This window comes from Mytilus trossulus, chromosome 4 (genome assembly GCF_036588685.1).
Source record: "Mytilus trossulus isolate FHL-02 chromosome 4, PNRI_Mtr1.1.1.hap1, whole genome shotgun sequence".
In the NCBI taxonomy this organism is placed as follows: domain Eukaryota; kingdom Metazoa; phylum Mollusca; class Bivalvia; order Mytilida; family Mytilidae; genus Mytilus; species Mytilus trossulus.
In genome coordinates, this window is record NC_086376.1 from 73560237 (window position 1) to 73583111 (window position 22875).

Below are 22875 nucleotides of genomic sequence, written 5' to 3' on the forward strand. Positions count from 1 at the left end.
ACGTAACATGCAATTTCTTAATTTGTAAAATGTAATTTCTTAATTTGTAAAATGTAATTTCTTAATTTGTAACAAGTATTTTTCCATCCGTTACAGTAATGTCTACATTTCTTGATTTGTGATTTGTAAATTCTTAATGTGTAAACACGATTTCTTAATTTGTACACGTATTTTCTTCAGTCGGTACATGAATTTCTACATTTCTTCCTTTGTTAAATGTGTTGCTTGGGTCACGTTTTTTGAGATCGTGTCTGTGTAATTGTTACCGCTGCCAGCCAATGAGAAGTTCCGTTTCTAAAGAAAAAATACAAGTTACAAGTCATCATATTACAAATCAAGAAGTTACATTTTACAAATTGGATACTAGTGTTTCTGGTACAAAAAAAAAGTCTTAAACTAAATTAAGAAAGTACTAATTTCTTTTTATTTTCTAGCACTGTGAAGATACCAATTGTGACAAAAATTCACTGCTTTGCCAATGAGATAATTTATAGCGTATATTTCTTTAATTTTCCGTTGATGAAAAATGAAGTATCACTAAACTCCCTCAGACCATTTATTCTTCAATTATTTTCTAGGTTCATTTTCATGGTTTAGTTTTTCCAAGTTTGTATACATTCCTTGCTTTGATTTTTTGTTTGTTTCGAGCATTCCGGGATCCGGTTTACAGTTAATCGAGACAGCGATTTAGTACACCAAACTAAAGTATTTTTCTTAAGCATAAATCATTCCTTTAGTTTTCTCTTTTCAATTGTTACACATGTAACTTTTGCTTATTATTTGAGGCTGTGCTTTGACTCGTTGTTCATTGCATCCGATGTCTTTTGTTCTATAGTCATCAATCTACATCTGATTATTTATATATTATCATGCCAAATACGTTACATATGTTCTTTAGGACACATTTGATTCACACATTTGTTTATTTGGTCAAATGCGTTTAACCATATATGGAGCTTAAGTATAAAATATTAGATTAGAGTCTAACATTTACTTTAATCTTCAGCATTTAATAATTACATTATAAAGTGTAATAGTTTTCTCTTTTTTTGATCTGGCTGGGCATTCCAAGAATTAATTTTATTTCCGTTAAAACATGTATCTGCAAATAGTCTCCGTATCATCGGGGAGAGGGGACGTACCCTTTACTACGTTTAACATGCTCTAAATCAAAAGTATAGGAAGTTAACAGCATGATAAAAGACAAATTGATAAAGTGTCCAAGTTGAGTTAGAATAACATATTCAAACGCCGACACAAATACATAAAGTTAGTGAATATGGCTTTTTTTTATTTTATAAAAGTAAATCGTCCAAGGTTCGATTAGTAAACATTCTGTTCATGTAAATTTTTATCTTAAATCATTTAAAAATTGATTCTAAGATTCAATTTTCTTGATGCATTGAGGGTGCCGTAAGAATTAGAGCAACGGCAATAGTACACAACAAGTAAATGACTAAGAAAAGTCTATCAAACGCCATCGAGAAGACATTCCACCATTTCTCAACCTCATGTTGGTCAAAACTACCATTAACAAACTCATTAATTCTTTTTATGTTGCTCAATATGCTCTCAAGATAGCCCAGAACTTGTTTGTCTTGATACAAACTATAATCGTCTGTCTTTGGTACGTCTGAGCTGACCGAGTTATGTCGTTCCTGATACAGTTGGTCCTTGATATAATCTTTAGCATCCTAGAATAATAGAATATTGATTCACTGTAGGTATTTAAAGACAACCGATTTAAGAACAGATGGATTAATTCGTACCTGAATACTCTCATTATTATGACTATCAAACGATTATATTATTCATAGTACAACATAAATCTATTTCTGTATTGTAGATATTATTATATATAGATAATTACAAATATTTAATGACATCTATTGGTTATTTAACGTGTTTACTGTTTTCAAAGTTTTGAACTTGGGCGAATCACAATACATGGTGCATCGAATTTGATTGTAGACACTCTCACCTACTGTTCTATTTAAAACTGAATACTGCTTTATCCAAATTAGCTAACTTTGAAAGAATTAGAAAATTCACTCTTTGTCACAAGATTCACAATACAAACATAACAAATACATCAATATCAAAATCGTCAACATTTTTCAGTGTGTCGGAAAAATGTTTCAACTAAAAAATATTTTAATATGACCATATACTTGTTGTTTAACCCACGAAATAAAACAATACTTGAGTGTGATGATACAAATAGGGAAACAATAGGAAAATTGAAGGACAGACATATCTTGACAAACAGAAGAGACGAGTAATAGTCTACAAAACACTATACGGAAAAGACAAGAAAAAGTCCGCAGAACACTACACATAAAGTAAAGGAAAGAAAAGAAACTAGTAACATAAATAAACAAGACAGGATAGGAAAAGACAATCAAGTCAAGAAAATACTACACGAATAGAAAGATTGAATGGAGAGATATCGAGGTACATTGAACAGTTAGAACATCATAAATAGACTTATAACCAGGTTTGTACTGACATGAGCAGCATGGCAGGTGCCAAATGAGGAGCAGGATCTGCTTACCCTTGCGAAGCACTTGAGACAACCCTTAGTTTTTGGAGGGATTCGTGTTGCTCAGTCTTTAAATTTCGATGTTGTGCTTTGTTTACCATTATTTGTCTTTGTTTCTTCTTTTTTTAGTCATGGCGTTGTCAGCTTATTTTCGACTTATATATAATTATGAGTTAGGTACCTTTCGCCTCTCTTTTACATCTATTGATAATACTTGTATATTTCTCAATGTTATTTTGCTTAGTTTCTTTGAATACCTATTCTAACATCGGACTCGGATTTCTTTTAAACTGAATTTTACTATGCGTAGTGCTGTGTGTCTTTTTATTCTACATTGGCGAAAGGTATAAAAGGGGGGGGGGGGTTGTTGAACTAGTATAAATTTTTGTTTCAGGGCAAAATATTAAGTCCACCTCCAGCTGCGTGTTTTTGTCGCTGCGTTGAAGATCCATTTTGATTGGCTTTTGATGCTTTCTGCTCTTCAGTCTTATTTCCCCCGACACATTTCCTATTGTCATTCTCAATTTTATAATATTTATCTTTAACTAGTACAAAAAGCACATATGTTTCTATCATACAAGCATCTGTAAACAAAACTACATAGTCAGGTATCAACTTACGATTGAATTCGTTGGATGCAGGGAATACTTCTTGAGGTCAATGAAAGTCAGCTTTGTCAATGGTATAAGAAAATATCTTCTAATTCGCTCACTAAGATGGACGCCATATTTGCCTTTAAAATGCACTCTCAGAACAACTACCGTTAATAGACAGGAAATGGCAACAATCAGCATTGAAAATGTAAAATACAGACCTAAAAATACAACATTAAGTAAATTTTAATGTACCATTACCTCTGTTTAATATTGTTCATTTTTACAGTGCAGACACGTTATTCATACGAACTAATACGTGATCTGTAAAATAATTAGATGAATTTTGATATAAACGTCGACCAGCAAAAAGTAAATATACAAATATCGCCAAACAACGTATTCAGGATCAAATGAATAACGTTGCTGCTGTTGTATGTGTGAAAATGAACTTTTGGTATTGATAATTGGTATTAGGTGCATTATGTGTTGCAATTAAGGAAAGGTTTAGAGTACATATTAAATATTGACAAAGAAACAAGTATTTCCCAAATGTAAATAACCACATAGTCGTTAGGTCTCCTATCTTTATCTGGTTATCAAATACAAACATTGTTAAACAGAGCAACCAAACACAATTGTTTGATTTACGAACTACACAGATTTCATTCGTCTTTTTATTTTTTGGTTATATGAGTTACATGATTTACGGTTTACATATCTGGCAATTAAATAAATCACGTCAAGGAATATCAAACAGTGCTATGTGTTACGAGGGCTGTTTGTGAAGAAATTTCGCAAAATCAGTTGGATGTTTACTGATTGATATTTTAGTCTCCGAAAACATGATTTATTAATTAGATGTTAACTGCTTTTAACTAGATATGAAAAACTGCGAGTATTCTTGTTTCGGTGTGTTTGAAATTTGTTTCTTCGTAATTGCGTTTTGTGTCTCGTATTTTGTTTTTGAAATAGGTCAGTTGCAACTGATTTTTACAATTTGATCTTATGCTTTGCTGCTTTACCACTGTCACGGGTCATAAAAGGTTTATGCGCACAGAAACCCATACGTTTAGCCCACCATATTCTTTATGAACCTGGCAAAAATCAAAAGTCTGTAGATTAGTATGTGTGTCATATTTGTTATAAATAAGGTATTAAGTTTTTATGTAGGGCCTTTCAAATCGACTATACGGTATGGGTTGTTTTTATTGGTCAAAGGCTGTATGATGGCCTTTAATTGCTTACTACCATATTATTTTATCTTTGGTGGATAATTGTCAAATTAACAATCATATCTCATCTTCACAAGTTTATAAGATTTAGGCTAAAAGCAACACTATACAACAAAACAGTATTTTACATCAAAACAAAGAAGAAAAACATTGAGAAACACAAACTCTTTGAAAAACTATTGTGAACTCAATTTATACTAGGGTTTACATGTGGCAATACTCATGATGATATCACATACTAGTAGAATGCATAAGTGATACACGTCAAATTGTCAACTACAAAAAGCGGTATTCATACAGATATTGTCATCTTGTGGTCTTTGATAGAGTCTTTAAATTTAAGCCTAGCTTATACAATAAAGGGACTGGAAATATTATAAACCATATTTAGCCAGAGTAATGAAAGACAATAACAATCAAAATCAAGGAGTAAACAAAGACTCATAAAACCAAAAGACATTTATATCAACAGTTACAAAAAACAAATAAGAAACAACACGAACTCCACTAAAAACCGGGAGTGAAATCAGGTGCTCCGGAAGGGTAAAAATTTCCTGCAACGTTTACGGCACCCGTGAATTATGAGAAGTTTTTATTTTTTTCAAATTTTGATAGTCAAGGTCAAGTTGTTTGAATTGTAACTGTGGTTACTAAGTTGATGCCATATTGGAAATGAAGTTTCTCAATAAACCGATGTTAAGAAATAAAGTTTTGTTTTAAATTGAAGGTAAAAAAAGGTCAATATAGGCATTTTAGGAAATTTGATTCGAACTTCAAAAAAATAATTTGCTTTCAAAAAATATTATGTGCTTTTATGTCTAGTAGTTACAAAAGACTCGGAATTGGTAACTATAAACACTTATGCTTGCAGTCAATTTAGTTATATGTAATAGCTTTTCAGGCAAATCCCTATGGCGTTCGTTCTATTCGGGTAAAAAAGAACTACTGTACAGTTTAAGCATGGACTGAACAGATTTAAATTGCCCACAAGCAAACCGTCTGAACAGTATGGCATTCACTGTAGTGGAAAATCTAACTACTGAATGAAAAACGTGACTAAAATATGTATTGTTCAGTCTATTAAGAGCAGTTCAGATCAAAATGACCGCTTCATATCAAAATTTGGTTAACTCGTGCAAACATCTTGTCAAAACTATTGAACATAAAACATTGGACTGATTCCAATATATGCCACAAAAAAATGAATATGATTAGTTTAGAAAAGGATAACTAATCTTATATTTCATAAAAATAAATGGTACTGCTGTTTTACTTACTTATGAAGGGAAATGAATCACCAGATGCTGGGATCATATCTAGTATAACTAACTGGAAGACAGCAAGAGACAATAGCACAGTCACTTGTAAACTGATTTTCTCTCCGGAATCTGGTGGCAGCAGAAAACCTAATACTGCTACAAAGGTAATCAACAAGCAAGGGAAAACCACATTGACTATGTAAAATAAGGGTTTCCGCTTAAGTTTTAGATGGAACTTTACAGTCGGAAAAGGAACACCGTCGTAAAGCGGCTCGACGCGAGTAATGAACGCATCTAAAAGACTCCATTCACTATTTTCTATGTACGATTGTAGTTCTATTTTGTCAGTGGAATGGGTAACGTTAATATCCCAACCATTATATGCCCATGAACCAAGTGTTAACGAACAAACTTGAAAATCAAATGGAAAATATCGGATATCTAAAGCACAAACACTGGTGATGAGAGATGGGAAATTGTATTTAAGTTCTCCTTCCTGGTTCAAGTTGGCTCTATAATCTTTTAGGCCGGATAAAACTGGATCAGCGCTGAAATGTAGCAAGATATACATGAACATAAGAATAAAATGTAAAAGGACATTTCCGCTCTGTTTGTATTTACTTAAATGGTGTTGGAAAGGGGGGCTTTCAAACTTTTAGTCACGTGCATTCATCGTAAATAACTAAGGTTTTTATTTATTGTTTGTCTTGCTTGCAAATGTATAATTATGTAATTGTTGATGTATACTTGTTATCCTCTTGTAGCACCATACGTGTGCCTAAGTTGTAATAAATTGTCTTGTCTTGTCTTGTCTACAAAATCTTTATATGGAATTAATTGCATATTATTAAATATCTACTCTTCGTACGGGCCAAAATCTCTAAAAAGAAAATGACTGTTTGCTTGTTAAGAATGGTGGTAAGATAGCGGTCGCGAAATAATTTGCCAGGGCTACTGAACATGTGTAATTATTGATAAATTTATCTCTTTTGGGGAGTTTGAACCAGATTTTGACAAGATTTCGTTGGATAAAAAAGGTGTATCTTTTAACCTAGTTTTCTGAAACTCTGACCGCGAAATATATATTTTTTTACATTTCCTCTTTACTCAAATTAATCTGTTCCATACGTCATGTCACACACGTGTGGTTAGTAGCAGCGTATGATCTGTCTAGCCAAGTTAAACTTTGTTACAAACATTTTAATAATTGAAAGACTAATCAATGCCTTGTAAATGTATGTGTAGGTTTAAATGAAGGTCAGTTTTGTATTTAAAAAGTTAAATGGATTAACACCATAGCTATATCATACATTAGCCTTATCTTTACAATCCGTTTATCTGAAGTCAATGGTGATTACTATTAGATTGATCCATAAATTCAAATAAAATTGCAACGTTTTGTTAAATATCTGATTTTCTCTCCGTTTTCAAAGTTCAGCACTTTTTGCCGGATGTTATACACAAAATTATCTGTCGGTTTTCGACAATTTATTTATCAATAAATATGCGGTAATATTTGTATAAGTAGAAGATATTGATGCTTTATTGTTTCGTAATGAAAATTAAAACAACTATTTTGACTCTTAAACGATGTCCTACGTTGACTTTAAAAAATGATTCGTCACTGCCAAATATATGAGCAAACATATATCATATGTACCAGAGAAACAGATTGTAAAATAAAATTATAGAGATCTGGAAATATTCAACAATTTCATTATTCCAAATACAGACAGAGAAATAAAGGGGTCAGAAATAAAAACTTAACATATCAATACATAATAATTTAATAGATATGTCTCTGGCTGGTCTATTGGTCATTTGGATGTACTTCCATTCTTTTACTTCTCAGTGGATTTGAAACTACTGGTCATGTTTCTCATCATATTTCTTGGTGCATCATCAATAACGTATATAACCTTTGGTTAGTTTACGATGTGTTTGAGCCTTTGATTTTGTCATTTGATAAGGGACTTTCGGTTTTGAATTTTCCTCGGATTTAAGTAGTTTGTGAATTTTACTTTTTTCTCAAAGATTTTTTCAAAATTAGGATTTGCATTGAAATGCAATATTTGACACCTCAACATTATACATATTCATCACTTTAATGATATTATCAGCAATTTATTACGCATTTGGATTTCAATTAGATGAGCAACAGCTTTCTTCTAGGACAATTATTAAAAAAAAAACAACCATACCGTCCGATCTTCTTGATTGCAATAGTAATAATTATTCAATAATAGGTATATAGCGATATTATATTAATTGGGGAATACAAAAAGTCAAATTAAACGACTTTTAGGAAACTTCATTAGAGTAAAACGTTTGCTGATAAACTAGGAGGACCAGTTTCGACGTCGCAAGTATCAGTGTGTTCAGTTAGATCTACAAAAGACCAACAATAAGCATCAACAACATGTCTTGTAGATGCAAGAATTTGGGTGATAAGTATACAAAAATTTGTTTAAAAATTCTTTCTCGATTTTATCACATTTGGTCATTGATATTTCACGTGAAAGCGCCATTTTATGGAGGAAACTTTAATGGAAGGAAAACGGGACTGATAAATATAGTCGAAATTTACTGTTTATGTGATGAGTAAAAGAGGGATGAAGGATACCAGAGGGAAAGTCAAACTCATAGATAGAAAATAAACTGACAAGGCAATGGCTAAATAAAAATAAAAAGACAAACAGACAAATAATAGTACAGAAGACACAACATAGAAATCTTAAGACTGAGCAACACGAACTCCACCAAAAACATGGGGTGATCTCAGGTGCTCCGGAAGGATAAGCAGATCATCCTGCTACACGTGTGGCACCCGAGAAAAATGACGAGGGTCATTGGTCCTGTTTGCCGACATTTGTGTTACATATACTTGTGCCGTCTAATGCTTAATCTATAATAGTGCCATTTTTAAATTTATGAAAATTTGAATACATATAAGTTAATAAACGTCATTTTAATTACAAGTCAGATACAAGTTTAAACTTTTCCAAGTGAATATTCTAATTAGGTGCCCTAATTCGGAAGCATTTTTTTCCAAAGTCGAATAGTTATACATGTGTTTAAAAAAAATCCATATGGGTTGGTATTGGAACGGATTTATTACAATGCATAAATGTTATATTAAAACGATTACTTTTATAGTCTTCAATGTAGGATGCATCTCCCTAGACATAGATGATCTGTTCTATATTTTGCAGTATAATTAATTGTCGCAATGAACAGACTTCCTCAATAACAAACTTGTGAAAAATCTAAGGTTTTATCTGAGTAAAAAACATATCTGACACTCAACCAGGAAATAAAACAAGTGTAAATTTTCAACCTCAGTAACTTTATCTGGTTTAATGACATAACGTGACTGATATAATTTTAATCAATGTCCTTTTTTATACATTCACGCTGAGTTCTTTGGACGATTCTATACTCAGCGGAGATAATGTAATTTTGCAAATGTTATACGACATTTTCTCCAAAAACATTATAATAACAAATATTTCCCTTGATATATATTGTTATTCTAAAATCTACGACAGTTATCAGTAATATTACTTAATGTTATGATAAATTTGATAAGATTTTTTTAATTCACTGAATACAATTATTCAAAATATGACAAACTCCCACTCGGAAATAAGGAAGTAGTATTTTTTATTTTTTTTTATTTACAAGTAAAAGAAAATTAATTTACAAAATAACCGTAGTGTCCCTGGTGTTATTAATGATTCAGGATAAGATTGCATTTTTAATCACGTATTAAGCAAGTTTCATCCTACTCAAGTGTTATGCACTGATAGATACTCCAATTAAAAAGGTCTACAAATTTTGTACGTCAGGCATAGATAACTTAGCTGTATATGGCAACACTTTTGGGAATTTTGGTCCTCAATGCTCTTCCTGGTATCTATAATGCGTTTATTTAATGCAGTTATCAGGATTGTATAACAAAAGGAAACATATGAACATGTTAATTCTTTATGACATAGACAGACGGACAGATACAGTATCATAATTATTAGTATACTTACTTATCATACAAGGTAATGTCGGGTACCCATACAGTATTATACGGTACCACGAATCCAGTTATATTCCCAAAGTTTGGAGCATACCAGTCTAGTCTACAATCTGACCATTTCTAATTAAAAAATAAGCAAGTAATGTGTTGATTATTTTTTTTTCTGTTTACTACTTGTGTGTGAAACTCAATCAGTACAATAATACACAATTGTTTTTAAATATATATTAGATCTTCAAATGTAGTGGGTACGTTTGCATGTTTATTAATTTCCTGTGTAAATAAACTCATCATAGACACCAAGAATAAAATTTAAAGAGGACTACAATTTCTAGGAAATAAGGATTTTACTATCATATATGATACAAGCTATTTTCGTTTATTTCAATAGATGAGGCGATTTTAGTGTTCATAACTCTGTTTACTATAACACTCTGTTCTCACATATTTCTCGTTTTTTTCCATTCGCTTGAATACTATTTACAATATTTGAAGTACATACCATTCTTATCCAAACGTTCAGTTTGATAATTTGTTGAGGTTCATCCTAAAAAATATAAATGGTGTATTTAATACTGATACATTATTTTTTGCCAATATTTGACGATCAATTCTAACTGTTGACTTTGCTACAGATACTATAGTCCCGTTATTCTATTGCAAATATTGAAACAATATATTTTCATTGACGCAGTCAAGATAACTTGCTTTTATTAACTTGTACATCCCAATTAAAGACACATGTAACATTACATTGGAAAACATTAATCGCACCCTCATCTCGTGATCTAGTCTAGGTTATATATAAGAACTAAGGATTTTATTATCCCAGGCATAGATTACCTAAGCTGTCTTTGGCACAAAACTTTTTGGAATTTTGGATCCTCAATGCTCTTGAACTTTGTACTTGTTTGGCTTTATAAACAGTTTGATATGAGCGTCACTGATGAGTCTTATATTTTATAACGAAACGCGCGTCTGGCGTACTAAATTATAATCCTGGTACCTTTATATTATATAGAATTTCAGACACATTTACATATAATGAACAGTCAGTGGTATAAAAGTTAAAAAAACAAAAAACAAAAAAAAAACATCTTCCTATATCTAAACAACAATACAATCATGTCTACAATCAATGATGAAAAACGAATCTTTGATGACAAAAATATCAAAACTTTTACTGCTTGTATATCTCGAGTTATCACTTTTTAGGCAGAATACCGATGTGCATGCAGAGCTCGCAGTTCCAAGCGCAGACAACTAACATAGAGTGAAAAAAATCAATGATGACATGAACTCCAAGTACAATGTACCGGGTGCATTGATAGATCACGTAGTAACGTCTGTATTTGAGGCCTGAAATCCGATGTATGATGTAACACAATCTCTCCACTTAAAAAATTGCAATAACATCTTTCAGGGGTCCGTAGTTAATCTGCTGCAAGGGAAATTTCTGTCCAAATACGGATGCAGAAAAATGCCTTACAAATGACGATGATGACGATGATGATGTGTATTTTCGCTTTCGTCTTACTCAGAATGCGGTGTTGTGACTCGTGACTATATCCTTGTTTATGGAAACACCAACTAGTTTCCCTCTGTACTTAGTTGGTGTAACTAGTTTACCAAATATGGTGTCCCTAGCTTCTGTCTGACTGTTGCATGTGGTGTTCGCTGGTTTTAGTGTTTTGTTGTTGTGCGACAGAGGGAACAACGACAGTTTTGATGCAATCTACTGGGCGTAACGGTTAGCGTTGCGTCTCCTGGTATGTGATGGCTTGTTTTTTTTCCTTTTCAAGCCCGGCTTAGGTTTCGAGGATGAAATATTTTGTTCCTTAGCCTTGATCAAAGTAAGTTGTACTGAGACCTGGTCAGAGCTGGTAGTGAATTTCTAATCCGGCTTTTTTCCATCTTGCAAAGTTAGGCTTTCATTTCATTTGGTAGTTCCATAATGTTTGTCAAAGAAGTGTTCGATTTTAAGTTCAACTCACTAGATGGAGAATATGATTTATATATGAGTTGTAAAAGACTTTGAGTAACTGAGAGTATTCTTATGTCAGTGCTTTGTGTCGACTGATTATGTTAGTTGTTTTTGTGTCTCGTATCGATCGTTTGGGCTACTGATTTTGACAGATTTTATCCTTATGTTGTTTTTACCCCACAGATGATTGATCGCTCACAGATATTGGTAAACCTTGCCACATTCTGTATGTGACTGTTATAAGCAGGAAGCCTAAAGTTCAGTTGTTGTCGTTGGTTCATGTCTGTCGTAAATTGGTTTGTAGATACTCGACTGTTATTTTTCTCGTTTTGAAATGTTTCAGGTTTCTCTTGTCGAGGACTTTAATAGCTACTGTACGATATGATGTTGGTTTTCTAATTATTAAAGGCCGTACGGTTGCCTTTATTTATTTACATTCCCTTTGCACTCTTGTGGATAATTGTCTCGTTGGCAACCATATCACATGTCCTTTTTTATATTGAATGTTTACTTTTGGTTTGACAATGTTGTGTTGCTGTCGCAATAATGTTAACATTGCTTATCAAAAAGTTCATTTTATAAAAAAGAAGATGTGGTATGATTGCCAATGAGACAACTGTCCACAAAAGACCAAAATGACACAGACATTAACAACTATAGGTCACAGTACGGCCTTCAACAATGAGCAAAGTCCATACTGCAACGTCAGCTATAAAAGGCTCCGATAATTAAATGGTCGTTTGGTAAAGCTGAATGTAGATATATTTGCTGCAACTCATTTAAAGCCTTCTTCTCTAATGAAAAAGGTAAATATGCTAGATATACTTACTGGAGGTGTGATGAGATGATTGAAGCTGTTAATTTTCTCCCTGATACTATTTACGTACGTTTCGGCAACAAAGTTTATCGACAGGTTGTAGGTATCCCCATATGCACTAATTGTGCCCCTTTAATATCAGACTGGTTTTTGTACTGTTACGATTCACAGTTTATGACTAAACTCAGTAAAGACCCGTCGAAATTGCATTTAATTGATAAATTCAACAACACTTACCGTTATCCTGATGATATTTTTTCGTTAAATAATCAAGAATTTTCTCAATATACTGCTGAAATTTACCCCAAGGAACTTACTTAAAATAAATGAAATGTATTCGGTCATAACTGTCCTTTCCTGGATTTAGATATTTCGGTTTTAAACGTGAAACTACACACTAAAATTTACGACAAAAGAGACGATTTTTCGTTCCCTATTGTTGATTTTCCATTTTTAGATGGTGATGTTCCTTTGGTACCATCTTATGGTGTTTATATTTCACAACTTGTTCGCTATTCCCGTGTCTGTTGTGATGTTTTTGATTTTAACGAACGCAACATATATATTACTGGTAAATTATTAAACCAGGGATGTCGTTACCATAAATTACTTAAAACCTTTACTAAATTTTCCATAGATATAAAGATTTGGTTTTGAAGTTTGGTTGTACCTGTAGAAAACTTATTTCAAATGGGATAGCACATCCTCGTTTTTACGGAAATGTTGTTAACCGTACCCGGAAATTTAGAAATGATCCATGTAAACTTTTTGCTCCTTTAAATAAACTTATTCTAAAAGGTTACCTATTCAACACTGTAATAATATCATTGAATATTGTTTTTATTGGTATAAATATTGATTTTGTTATCAGTAGATTAAAATCTAACTAAATATTACTAGTATGTTATATACATATACATTTTCATGGATCTACCATCTGTGGATATCTGTAACTTGGCATTGCACAAGTTCATGTTCTTCTCTGGCTGTTTATGACGTCTTTACACTAAATCCATTGTGTGTTGGATGTGTACGGATTGAGTGTTTAGTCTTAGAGGCTTGATTTTTTTATTATTTGTTAGTTGCCTAATTTCATCTAGCTGTCAGATAACTGCGAGTACTCTCAGATCTATTCATTGTATCTTTTTGTGTCGGGATGTATAAGTACCCGGCCACGTCCACTTGTATTTTTTGTCTATCTGATGAGTTGAGCCTTTTTCAACTGATTTTTATAGTTCGTTCTTATGTTGTACTGTTATACCACTGTCCCAGGTTAGGGGGAGGATTGGGATTCCGCTAACATGTTAACCCCGCCACATTATTTATGTATGTGCCTGTCCCAAGTCAGGAGCCTGTAATTCCGTGGTTGTCGTTTGTTTATGTGTTACATATTTGTTTTTCGTTCATTTTTTTTACATAAATAAGGCCGTTAGTTTTCTCGTTTGAATTGTTTTACATTGTCTTATCGGGGCCTCTTATAGCTGACTATGCGGTATGGGCTTTGCTCATTGTTGAAGGCCGTACGGTGACCTATTATAGTTGTTAATGTTTGTGTCATTTTGGTCTTTTGTGGATAGTTGTCTCATTGGCAATCATACCACATCATCTTTTTTTATATCCGATAATACAATGTAAAACAAGTCAAACGAGAAAACTAACGCCCTTATTGATATGATTTTTTTTTAACGAAAAACAAATATGTAACACATAAACAAACGACAACCACTGAATTACAGGCTCCTGGTTTAGTACAATTGCCCATCAATACGGTCTGTAGAAATAGTTCACCGTTACTGTAATGTTTGATTAGTAGATTAATTACTCGTTTTGCAAATGGAAAAAAAAATGAAAAAAATGTCATTCAACGTTGAATATTATTATACCGAAAATACAAGAATATTTTTTCGAGCATATTGACATTATAATTGTGATTATAAAACTTCAAAGGTTTTGATGTGAGAGAAAATAGCAATTATTTATATACTTTCCTTGACAGTTTTAAATAATTAATGCATAAAACAAAGCAATATTTGCTTGTGTGTTTGTCGGTTGATAATATTACAACAATTTCATGAATATTTCATTCGTTATTTAGGGAATTAAGTCGAAACAAGTCATCAATCTAGAATTAACATTAATCAAATGGGTCTATGTCATGGTTATCGGATTATTTTCCTAAATCCTTTTAATATACCATTTAATTGGTACCTGATTGTAATATTGTAGCCGCAATTTATTGATTCCAATTCATTTGAGATGTGCAGGTGGTAAAAGTCTACTATGTGTATTGTTTCCAAATAATAAAATTGAGAAGGAAATGGGGAATATTTCAAAAGGACAACAACCCGACTAAAAAGCAGGAAACGACACAAGGCCACCAATGGGTCTTTAATACAGCGAGAAAACCCTGCACCCGGAGGATGGTCCCAACACAAACATGTGTGTTAGTTACTACATATCTCTAGAAGCTAGTCCGTATGAGCTTTGGTTATGAGTGTAATAGTTACAAAGTTAAGAAGACTTTCCAGAGTACCTCACTCCCTTTACTCGACATGTTTAACATGAAAGTTTAAGTTATATCGGGTTACGTTGTGTTTTCAACTGTAATCATTTCATGTGCATGTAAGGTTAAAAAAACTTTGTCTCTATGAACTTTGTAACCCCCTTGTGAGTACGTTATACATGTTCAAATTGGTGATGATGATGATAATGGATGGCTTCTTAACATCTAGCGGCAAATTAAATGCATATTCAGGACGAAACATGTTAATGTAAAATTAAGCCTTTTTTATATATAAGAACGTGTCGCTGAGCCTTATTTTAACATTCCAGTTTGCGCCAGTCCACAGAAAGACACGACACTCTACCTAGAGACTGTTCGGCTCGATGTCAAAATAACATCATGCTCCTAGAACTTATCCTGAGTGATAAAGGGAGAAGTAAAGAGTCTAAAGTTTGACCCGGTTGGGGTTCGAACCATCGCCCTATATCAAAAATTGGTAAACCTGGGGTACATATTCGATTTGGTTTCTGTCTAATGTCTATAATAAGTTGTCAAAGGTACCAGGATTATAGTTTAGTACGCCAGACCTGCGTTTCGTCTACATAAGACTCATCAGTGACGCTCATATCAAAATATATTTATAAAGCCAAACAATTACAAAGTTGAAGAGCATTGAGGATCCAAAATTCCAAAAAGTTGTGATAAGACAATCCTCAGTTTTTTTTCGAAAAATATAAACCTTTGTTAACAGGAATATAATAAAGACACCGACTTAACATGAGCACTACTACAAAGAGTATCTTCCAATTTGTTAAATTATCCGAAAATAAAATAAAGTTAAACATCTCATTTCCCCACCTGAAATAGCACTTCCTAGGACAGTTCAAACAAGCACCTGTTTACTAGGATTGTTTCATCCAAGGAAACACCCATTCATAATTGCGGGTTAAGTACAATATGACGCAAAGCAATAGATTTTCCATAACTGTCACTTCCACTCTATGCATGCTGATGTTTGATTTGCTTTGTTTGAGTGCATTATTCTTTGCACATCCGTAAGAGAAAATAAATTAATTGTCATGAGTTATTGTGAATGGCATAATTTCTGTTTGTTTTCCGTATTAATCATTTCATACCCAAACCCTGATTTGAATTAATATGACCGATGAATTATTCACAACTATACAATATTGCTATTTGTGTCACTTACAATGTCTATGATTTGTCTGAGGGACATATACAGATCAACTGTTGTTGTGTCATTAGCTTGGCACTGTGGGCGAACTGCCTCTTTGTAACCAATGAATAACGAGTCTGCTAAGTCATCGATCATGTGTCCTTTTGAACCTGTAAAATATAGATAAATAAAGGCAAGAGTAGTATACCGCTGTTCGAAATTCAGAAATCGATAGAGAAAAAACAAACTCGGGTTTCAAACTAAAACTTAGGGAAACGCATCAAATATAAGAGAACTACGACACAACAGAACACAACATTAAAATGTAACACACACAGAAACGAACTAAAACAATATAACAATGGCCATTTTCCTGACTTGGTACAGGGCATTTTAAGAGAAAAAAATGGTGGGTTGAACCTGGTTTTGTGGCATACCAAACCTCTCGCTTTAATGGCAAACATAAGTTACGTTCATAATTGATTGGCACTGTATCCCGATGCAAAACTTCAACTGTTAGTTATTGTGGCTTTAGGATCGGCAGCCATTTAGAAAGCTACATGTACTCTATGTAACAATTTAACAGTCTTTTTATATGGTTAAACATCTAAAAATAGAGTGTCATGTTCTATTAACAGAAACAAATATTATGTTCTTTAAAATTTAATCACTGTGACATTCAAAAGTCCAAGGATTTTTTCAATTTATCCCATGTTTGTAAAATTCAGACATGTATTATTTGGAAAAAGGTTTAATTTTGAATTTCGAATAGACATTGATTGAAAAACATTGTGTTTCTGTTGTGTATACTACAATTTGCATGTGTATTGTGTGTTTATCTAAATACGGTTTTTTTTGTGTTTATTTTTTCATTTCCGTGGGGTTTTTTTCATTGGGTATTTATCTAAAAATGTATGATATTTTGTTTATTGTGTAAATAATTACTTGTTTTCTTTTTGATAGCAACATTTTCATATACATGGAGGAAATAAAGGGAGACGGATTTATATAAGTTTTTCTTGTTTCCGAATCCCTGTATTTCATATTGTATAATTATATTTTGTGCACTTCTTGAAATAAAATATTGTTTAAACTAAATAAAGATTCATTCATTCATTCATTCATTCGTAATTTTCATTCATACTTGATTGATAGTTTTAAGTATAGAGACCTCTTGTGAATAGACAGATTTTGAAAACTTTGTTGTAAGACAAAGATGTTAATTTAAAGAAAAAAAAGTACAATAGAAAAAGTTTAATAAAAAGGGAAAAAAAGGGGGGGGTGCATATCATTTGTACTTCCAGGTAGAAATATTATTTTATAGAAAGTTGTAAAATTGTCGAAAGTTGGGTCGTATTTGGAAGCAAAAAAGAAACAACTAACAATCATTATGGATGATTAAAGAAAACGTTTATAATAACAAAAGTTGTTTTTTGACTCTAGTGGCATAATTTATTTCGAAAAAAAAGCTTATTTCATGCAAGAAAATTACTCGTTAATAAGATTTACGTAGGGGAATTATATCATTTAGACCAAGTACATAATATTAACTCTTTTTTGTTAATGCATTATTAATCATGATACAAATATACGACAGTTTATTGATAGTCCGATGTTTTCCCATGGCATCACGACTAGTGTGATAACATCGTTCATAATGACATTTTATTGTATAATCATCCCATACGATAATAATTGTCTCTGCAATGTAGCTCGAGACAAAAAACCGAATAAGTAAGTACAAACCTTTAACGGATGATAAACCAAAAAGGATAGAGTAAAGCCAAGCCCGAAAAAAAATGAACGCTTTTCAGAACTAAAAATTTTCTGGAATCCAATTTGCACCAGCATTCCGGAAAATGAACATAATTTGTAATTGTTTAATATTAAGACAAACCAAAGTGCTTTTATTGACATGTGATGATAAGAGCGATCATGTGCGTTGTCAACAATGGCTGGGTGTAAAGCAAACAACGATTATGATACAACATCATTCTTTCCTACTCTTCATAGCTGTATTTGAAGGTCCACAAATGAAGTGGCACAATAATAATACTTTATTCCAAAGGCAAGTACAGAATGAAGAATATACATTCAATTTTTGACAAATTAATTATACATGCACCATATTACATAAACAGACATAAATAATATAATAAATTTCTAGTTTGAACTAAATTGTTGGGAATATGTGACATGTTCATGCCCCTTCTTTCAATTTTTATATGCTATAAGTGCAGAATGTTGCCATAGGTACACAATAAATATAATTATATATTTCACCATTTGAACATTTTTATCAATCAAATATATGGAAGATATTGATTATATACATATACACATGTAAAGACACAAACAGTGAGTCGGCTTAATATATAAGAAAGCCAAGAATAGGAGATGATTAAACTTTTTGAGGTTAAATTTAAATTTAAAACTATGGAGTTCTACCTAATCTGTGATATCACCGACTGTGTCCAATTTCGATTGAAATAGTCTGACTAAGCGTAAATGCGCGTGAAGCATGCATAGCAGGGCCTGGTTTTCGAAAGTATCTTATGACTAAGAAATGTCTTATGATGGTCTTAGGACATGTCATAGTCGTAAGATATGTTTTCGAAAGTGTCCTTAGTTACGATTTGTCATAAGTTTTGTCGTAAACTTAAGACCCCTCGCAACATGACTTATGATGGTCTTATGATTGACAACTAAAATTTTAACTAGATTTCATGTATAATATCATGTTAATTGCAATAAAAATGTTTTTTTGTGTTTCCCAGCTAGTTAAATAGTAAAGGTTTTATTTTTCTCAACTATGTGAATTAAAATTTGAATCCCCTGCGACATACAATTTGGAATTCTTTTCTAACTCATTGTTTTGTATAATAAATGTGCATGTTAATTCGTTCCTAGTATAGGTAATAATACTATATATTCGTATGTGCACGGACATTTCGTTAAGCGGGTACTCGATGTACTAAATCTAAAAAGTATTCACATTTAAATAACGTATGATAATACACGAAAGCGAAGTTCAAGATTAATTATATATTACAAATAAATTTAAACAAATTATCAACTCATATTTCAATTACTATTTGTATCAAATTTCATCTTCATTATAATGGAGAAAAAAAAATATTCGTAACTTTTAGGAGTGGTAATAATTAATATGTTCATTCTTTTCATTTTCATTTTCATAAATATAACTTTTTAATCATTTTTAAAATAATAGAAAATAATGTTCTCATATGACAGTCATAAGAGCATCATAGCTATGACTCTCTTAAGACAGCTTTGATTTACATCCTATGACATATCATATGATAGTCCTAAGATGATCATAAGTTATGTCCTAAGATATATCTTATGACATATCTTACGATACTTTAGAAAACCAGGCCCCTGGAGAATAAGGAGATCTCCTACCGTTATGATAATTATCGCAAGACCTCATCCGTTGCAACCATGATTTTTGAACCTCATAAATGTAGACGACATTGCAATGGCATATTTCATGCATACTAAGAAAGTAACACAATCATGAAGATGGATTTAAAAATGAGTCATCGGCGATTCTTTTTAATCACGTTTTTTTATTCCATATTCCGAGTTTATATCAGTAAATATAAGCGTAGTGATATAAAGCCATACATATATAAGATGTATGGTTTACCCTGCTTTCCGTCATGGCAAATAAAGAATTATTTGAATATTCATGATACGTATCTTACTTACTGAACTATGTATAACTAATTTATAAGAATAAAATAATTGTTTTCCTTACCTTGACATTGTAGGAGCAGGAATACCAATACTAGGAACACTTTACACGTTACCATCATGATCAAACGACTGCGGAGTAAGACTTTGGTGAATCAATCATTTTATTTACATTTCAATCTATATGAAAGCGTCATGGAATCCTAAATAGCTAATGGTCTGAAAGTGAATAGATTTGATCTGGGATCAATTGAATGCTATCTTTATTTAGATTTTATAAAGATTGGTTCATATTAATACATTGCACTGGCATTATATAAATAATTATCAATTATTTTACATTCATAATAATCATTAAATCAAAAGGCAATGATACACTATGCAAACGGATACCTTATTCATAGTAAAACAATTTGAATTATTGACTTTTGGATTTCCGTAAGAATATCTTCACAATCTGCTTTAAATACAGATATTATTTCTAAGCTTTGCTTACATAAAGCATACCTTAGATACATGATCCTTATTGAAATCAGATTTAGTATTTAGGTCGCACAAGAAATTGTTGCATTGTTGAAAGAAAAAATTACTAATCTACACGATCGAATATGTTTGTGGGGTTCTTGTAGCTGAATCGTTAGTTTTCTATTGATTCATTAGTTTTTCTATTTTGTGTTTTCTATACTGTTATTTGGTCTTTGCTCTTTTTCTATTTTAGCCTTGGCTTAATCATTTTTTTTCTCAAGTATTTAGTGTTTAAATGTCCCTTAATATCCCTAGTCGTCTTTTGCACAGTCTTAATTAATAATCTGAAGCATGATAAGAAAAAAATATTTAGCCAATGAGATTATAAAATTTTCCATTCTTCCAAAATTCTGCTTTTTTTTTTAGGAATGAATAGAATGTATATAAGTGCATTGCAGACATGTCATGTATACTGTTACTGAGCCCGTATGTTTTTTTTATTGTTTATAATTGCCATAATTCTTGGATTGCTTTACTATAGAAAAACATGTGGTATCAACCTTACTTATGTCTCTGACATTTCATCTTTTCATTACACATATGGTGGCATAATTTACAATAAAACAAAATAAATGATATTGTGACTGAAAATGTGATTTCCATTACAACAATGAATATCATAAACTTATAATATTCTTATATTAAATTTATAATGTGTACATTTAGATTTTGTTTTATTTTGTATTTATAGAAAATCGTCCCGACGAGTAGAAAAGAATGCAAAAGATCGAAACAATTACAATGGAACATTAACAACTATTCTCACATTTTGAATTGACAAAAAATATTAGTACCAGACCAGAATGAAGGCTTTTGAATAGTAAACTAATATAATGTTTTGACTTAATATCAAAATTCATATCATCAAAATCAGCATAGATAAAGAGAAGGGAGATATACCGTGTAAAATTGCAAACCGCGTTAAATTGCAATTTATTGATAAATATTAATATAGTCTTAGCAGGGTTTAAAAAAAGTACATTTAAATTGAATTTAACACAATCCAAATAGTCCAGCAGCTAAGTCCAATATTTTGGGACAATTGATCACTTTATGGTAAAAGCATGAAACTTTGCACAGTGCTAGTTATGATGCTTATAAACATTTTTGGATATGGAGCCATAACAAAAAATTCCACAATGGCCGCCAATTCCAAAATGGCCGCCAAGAGTCCAAAAATATAGTATTATTTATATTTTGAATATAAAAGCACAAAAACTTTGCATATTGCCAGTTATGATGATTATTATTTTTTTCTGAATATGGAACAATAAAAAAAAATCCATAATGGCCGCCAATTTTAAAAATGGCCGCCAACAGACATGAGGCAGAGTCCCAAAATATGGTATAATTTATCATTTGAAAAAAAAGCATAACACTTTGCATATTGCTAGTTATGGTGTTAAGTAATCTTTAATGAATATGGAACAATCAAAAATTATTCCATAATGGTCGACTAATTCAAAATGGCCGCCAACAGTCATGAGGCAGAGTAAAATAATGGTGCAATTGATCATTTGAAAATAAAAGCTCAAAACTTTGCATATTGCTAGTTATGATGCTAATTAATCTTTTCTGAATATTGAACAATCAAAAATAATTCCTTAATGGCCGACAAATTCAAAATGGCCGCCAAAAGTCTTATTATCAGAAACTATGTCGGGTATATCTAGAAAGCTGTTAGCGTCACTAATACGTCATTTGTAGACGAAATACGCATCTGGCATACAGAAGTTATCCTCAAGGAATATATAAACCAATTTACGATCAGAGTTTTTACAACATGGCTATTGAAAAGACATTCAGGGTATCAAGTGTAGAATATGACAAACCGACTAAATCAAATAATATTGATTGGGCAAATTGCATCCTATGCCAAGAAATTATAGATGAAAAACTTATATACACATTTGATTCTAAACGTCTAAATGTTGGTGCTGGTTATCAATCTTTAGCTGACAATATTAAGAAGTTTCATGAATTACGATTGATGACTGAAGGCATTAATGTGTGCATTGAAAACTTAGATGAGGGATCTGAAATAGCACAGTCTTTCATTGACCAAAAGGCATGTTGGCACAAATCTTGCTACTAAAAACTGAACAGGACGATGTTGAATAGAGCAGAAATACGAACACATGAGAGGATAGATAATAAAGCAACCACATCTCATAGAAAACTATATATAGCTTTTCCGTTCAGTCCACCAGTAACCCGTCTGTGTACTTTTTCCATAATGAAAATAGCCAAGAAGCCCTTCATGAGTCCTCAACGTTTGGACAAGATACACGTGTGAGAGAATGTGCAATAAAATTAAATGACACATTGTTACTTGCAAAGTTAAGTACTGGTGATCTAATTGCACAGGAAACAAAGTACCACTCTGAATGCTTAGTTTCCTTATATAATCGTGCATCTCGAATTGAAATGAAAAATGATAATGTCGAATCTGAGAAGGAAAGTCAATTCCATGGTATTACATTTTCAGAA

General features: G+C 32.0%; 1 protein-coding gene across 1 annotated transcript; it reads right to left on the bottom strand.

Moving 5' to 3' along the window:
- Positions 1 to 1291: 1291 nt before the first annotated feature.
- Positions 1292 to 20136, bottom strand: LOC134714169 (neuronal acetylcholine receptor subunit beta-3-like). The gene is made up of 7 exons (XM_063575410.1): positions 19925 to 20136; positions 16174 to 16310; positions 10162 to 10206; positions 9670 to 9779; positions 5648 to 6177; positions 3163 to 3356; positions 1292 to 1694 (listed from the first exon to the last, which is right to left on the bottom strand). The coding sequence occupies exons 1-7, from the start codon at positions 19980 to 19982 to the stop codon at positions 1386 to 1388; spliced, it is 1383 nt and encodes a 460-aa protein (XP_063431480.1). The 5' UTR covers positions 19983 to 20136; the 3' UTR covers positions 1292 to 1385.
- Positions 20137 to 22875: the final 2739 nt, after the last annotated feature.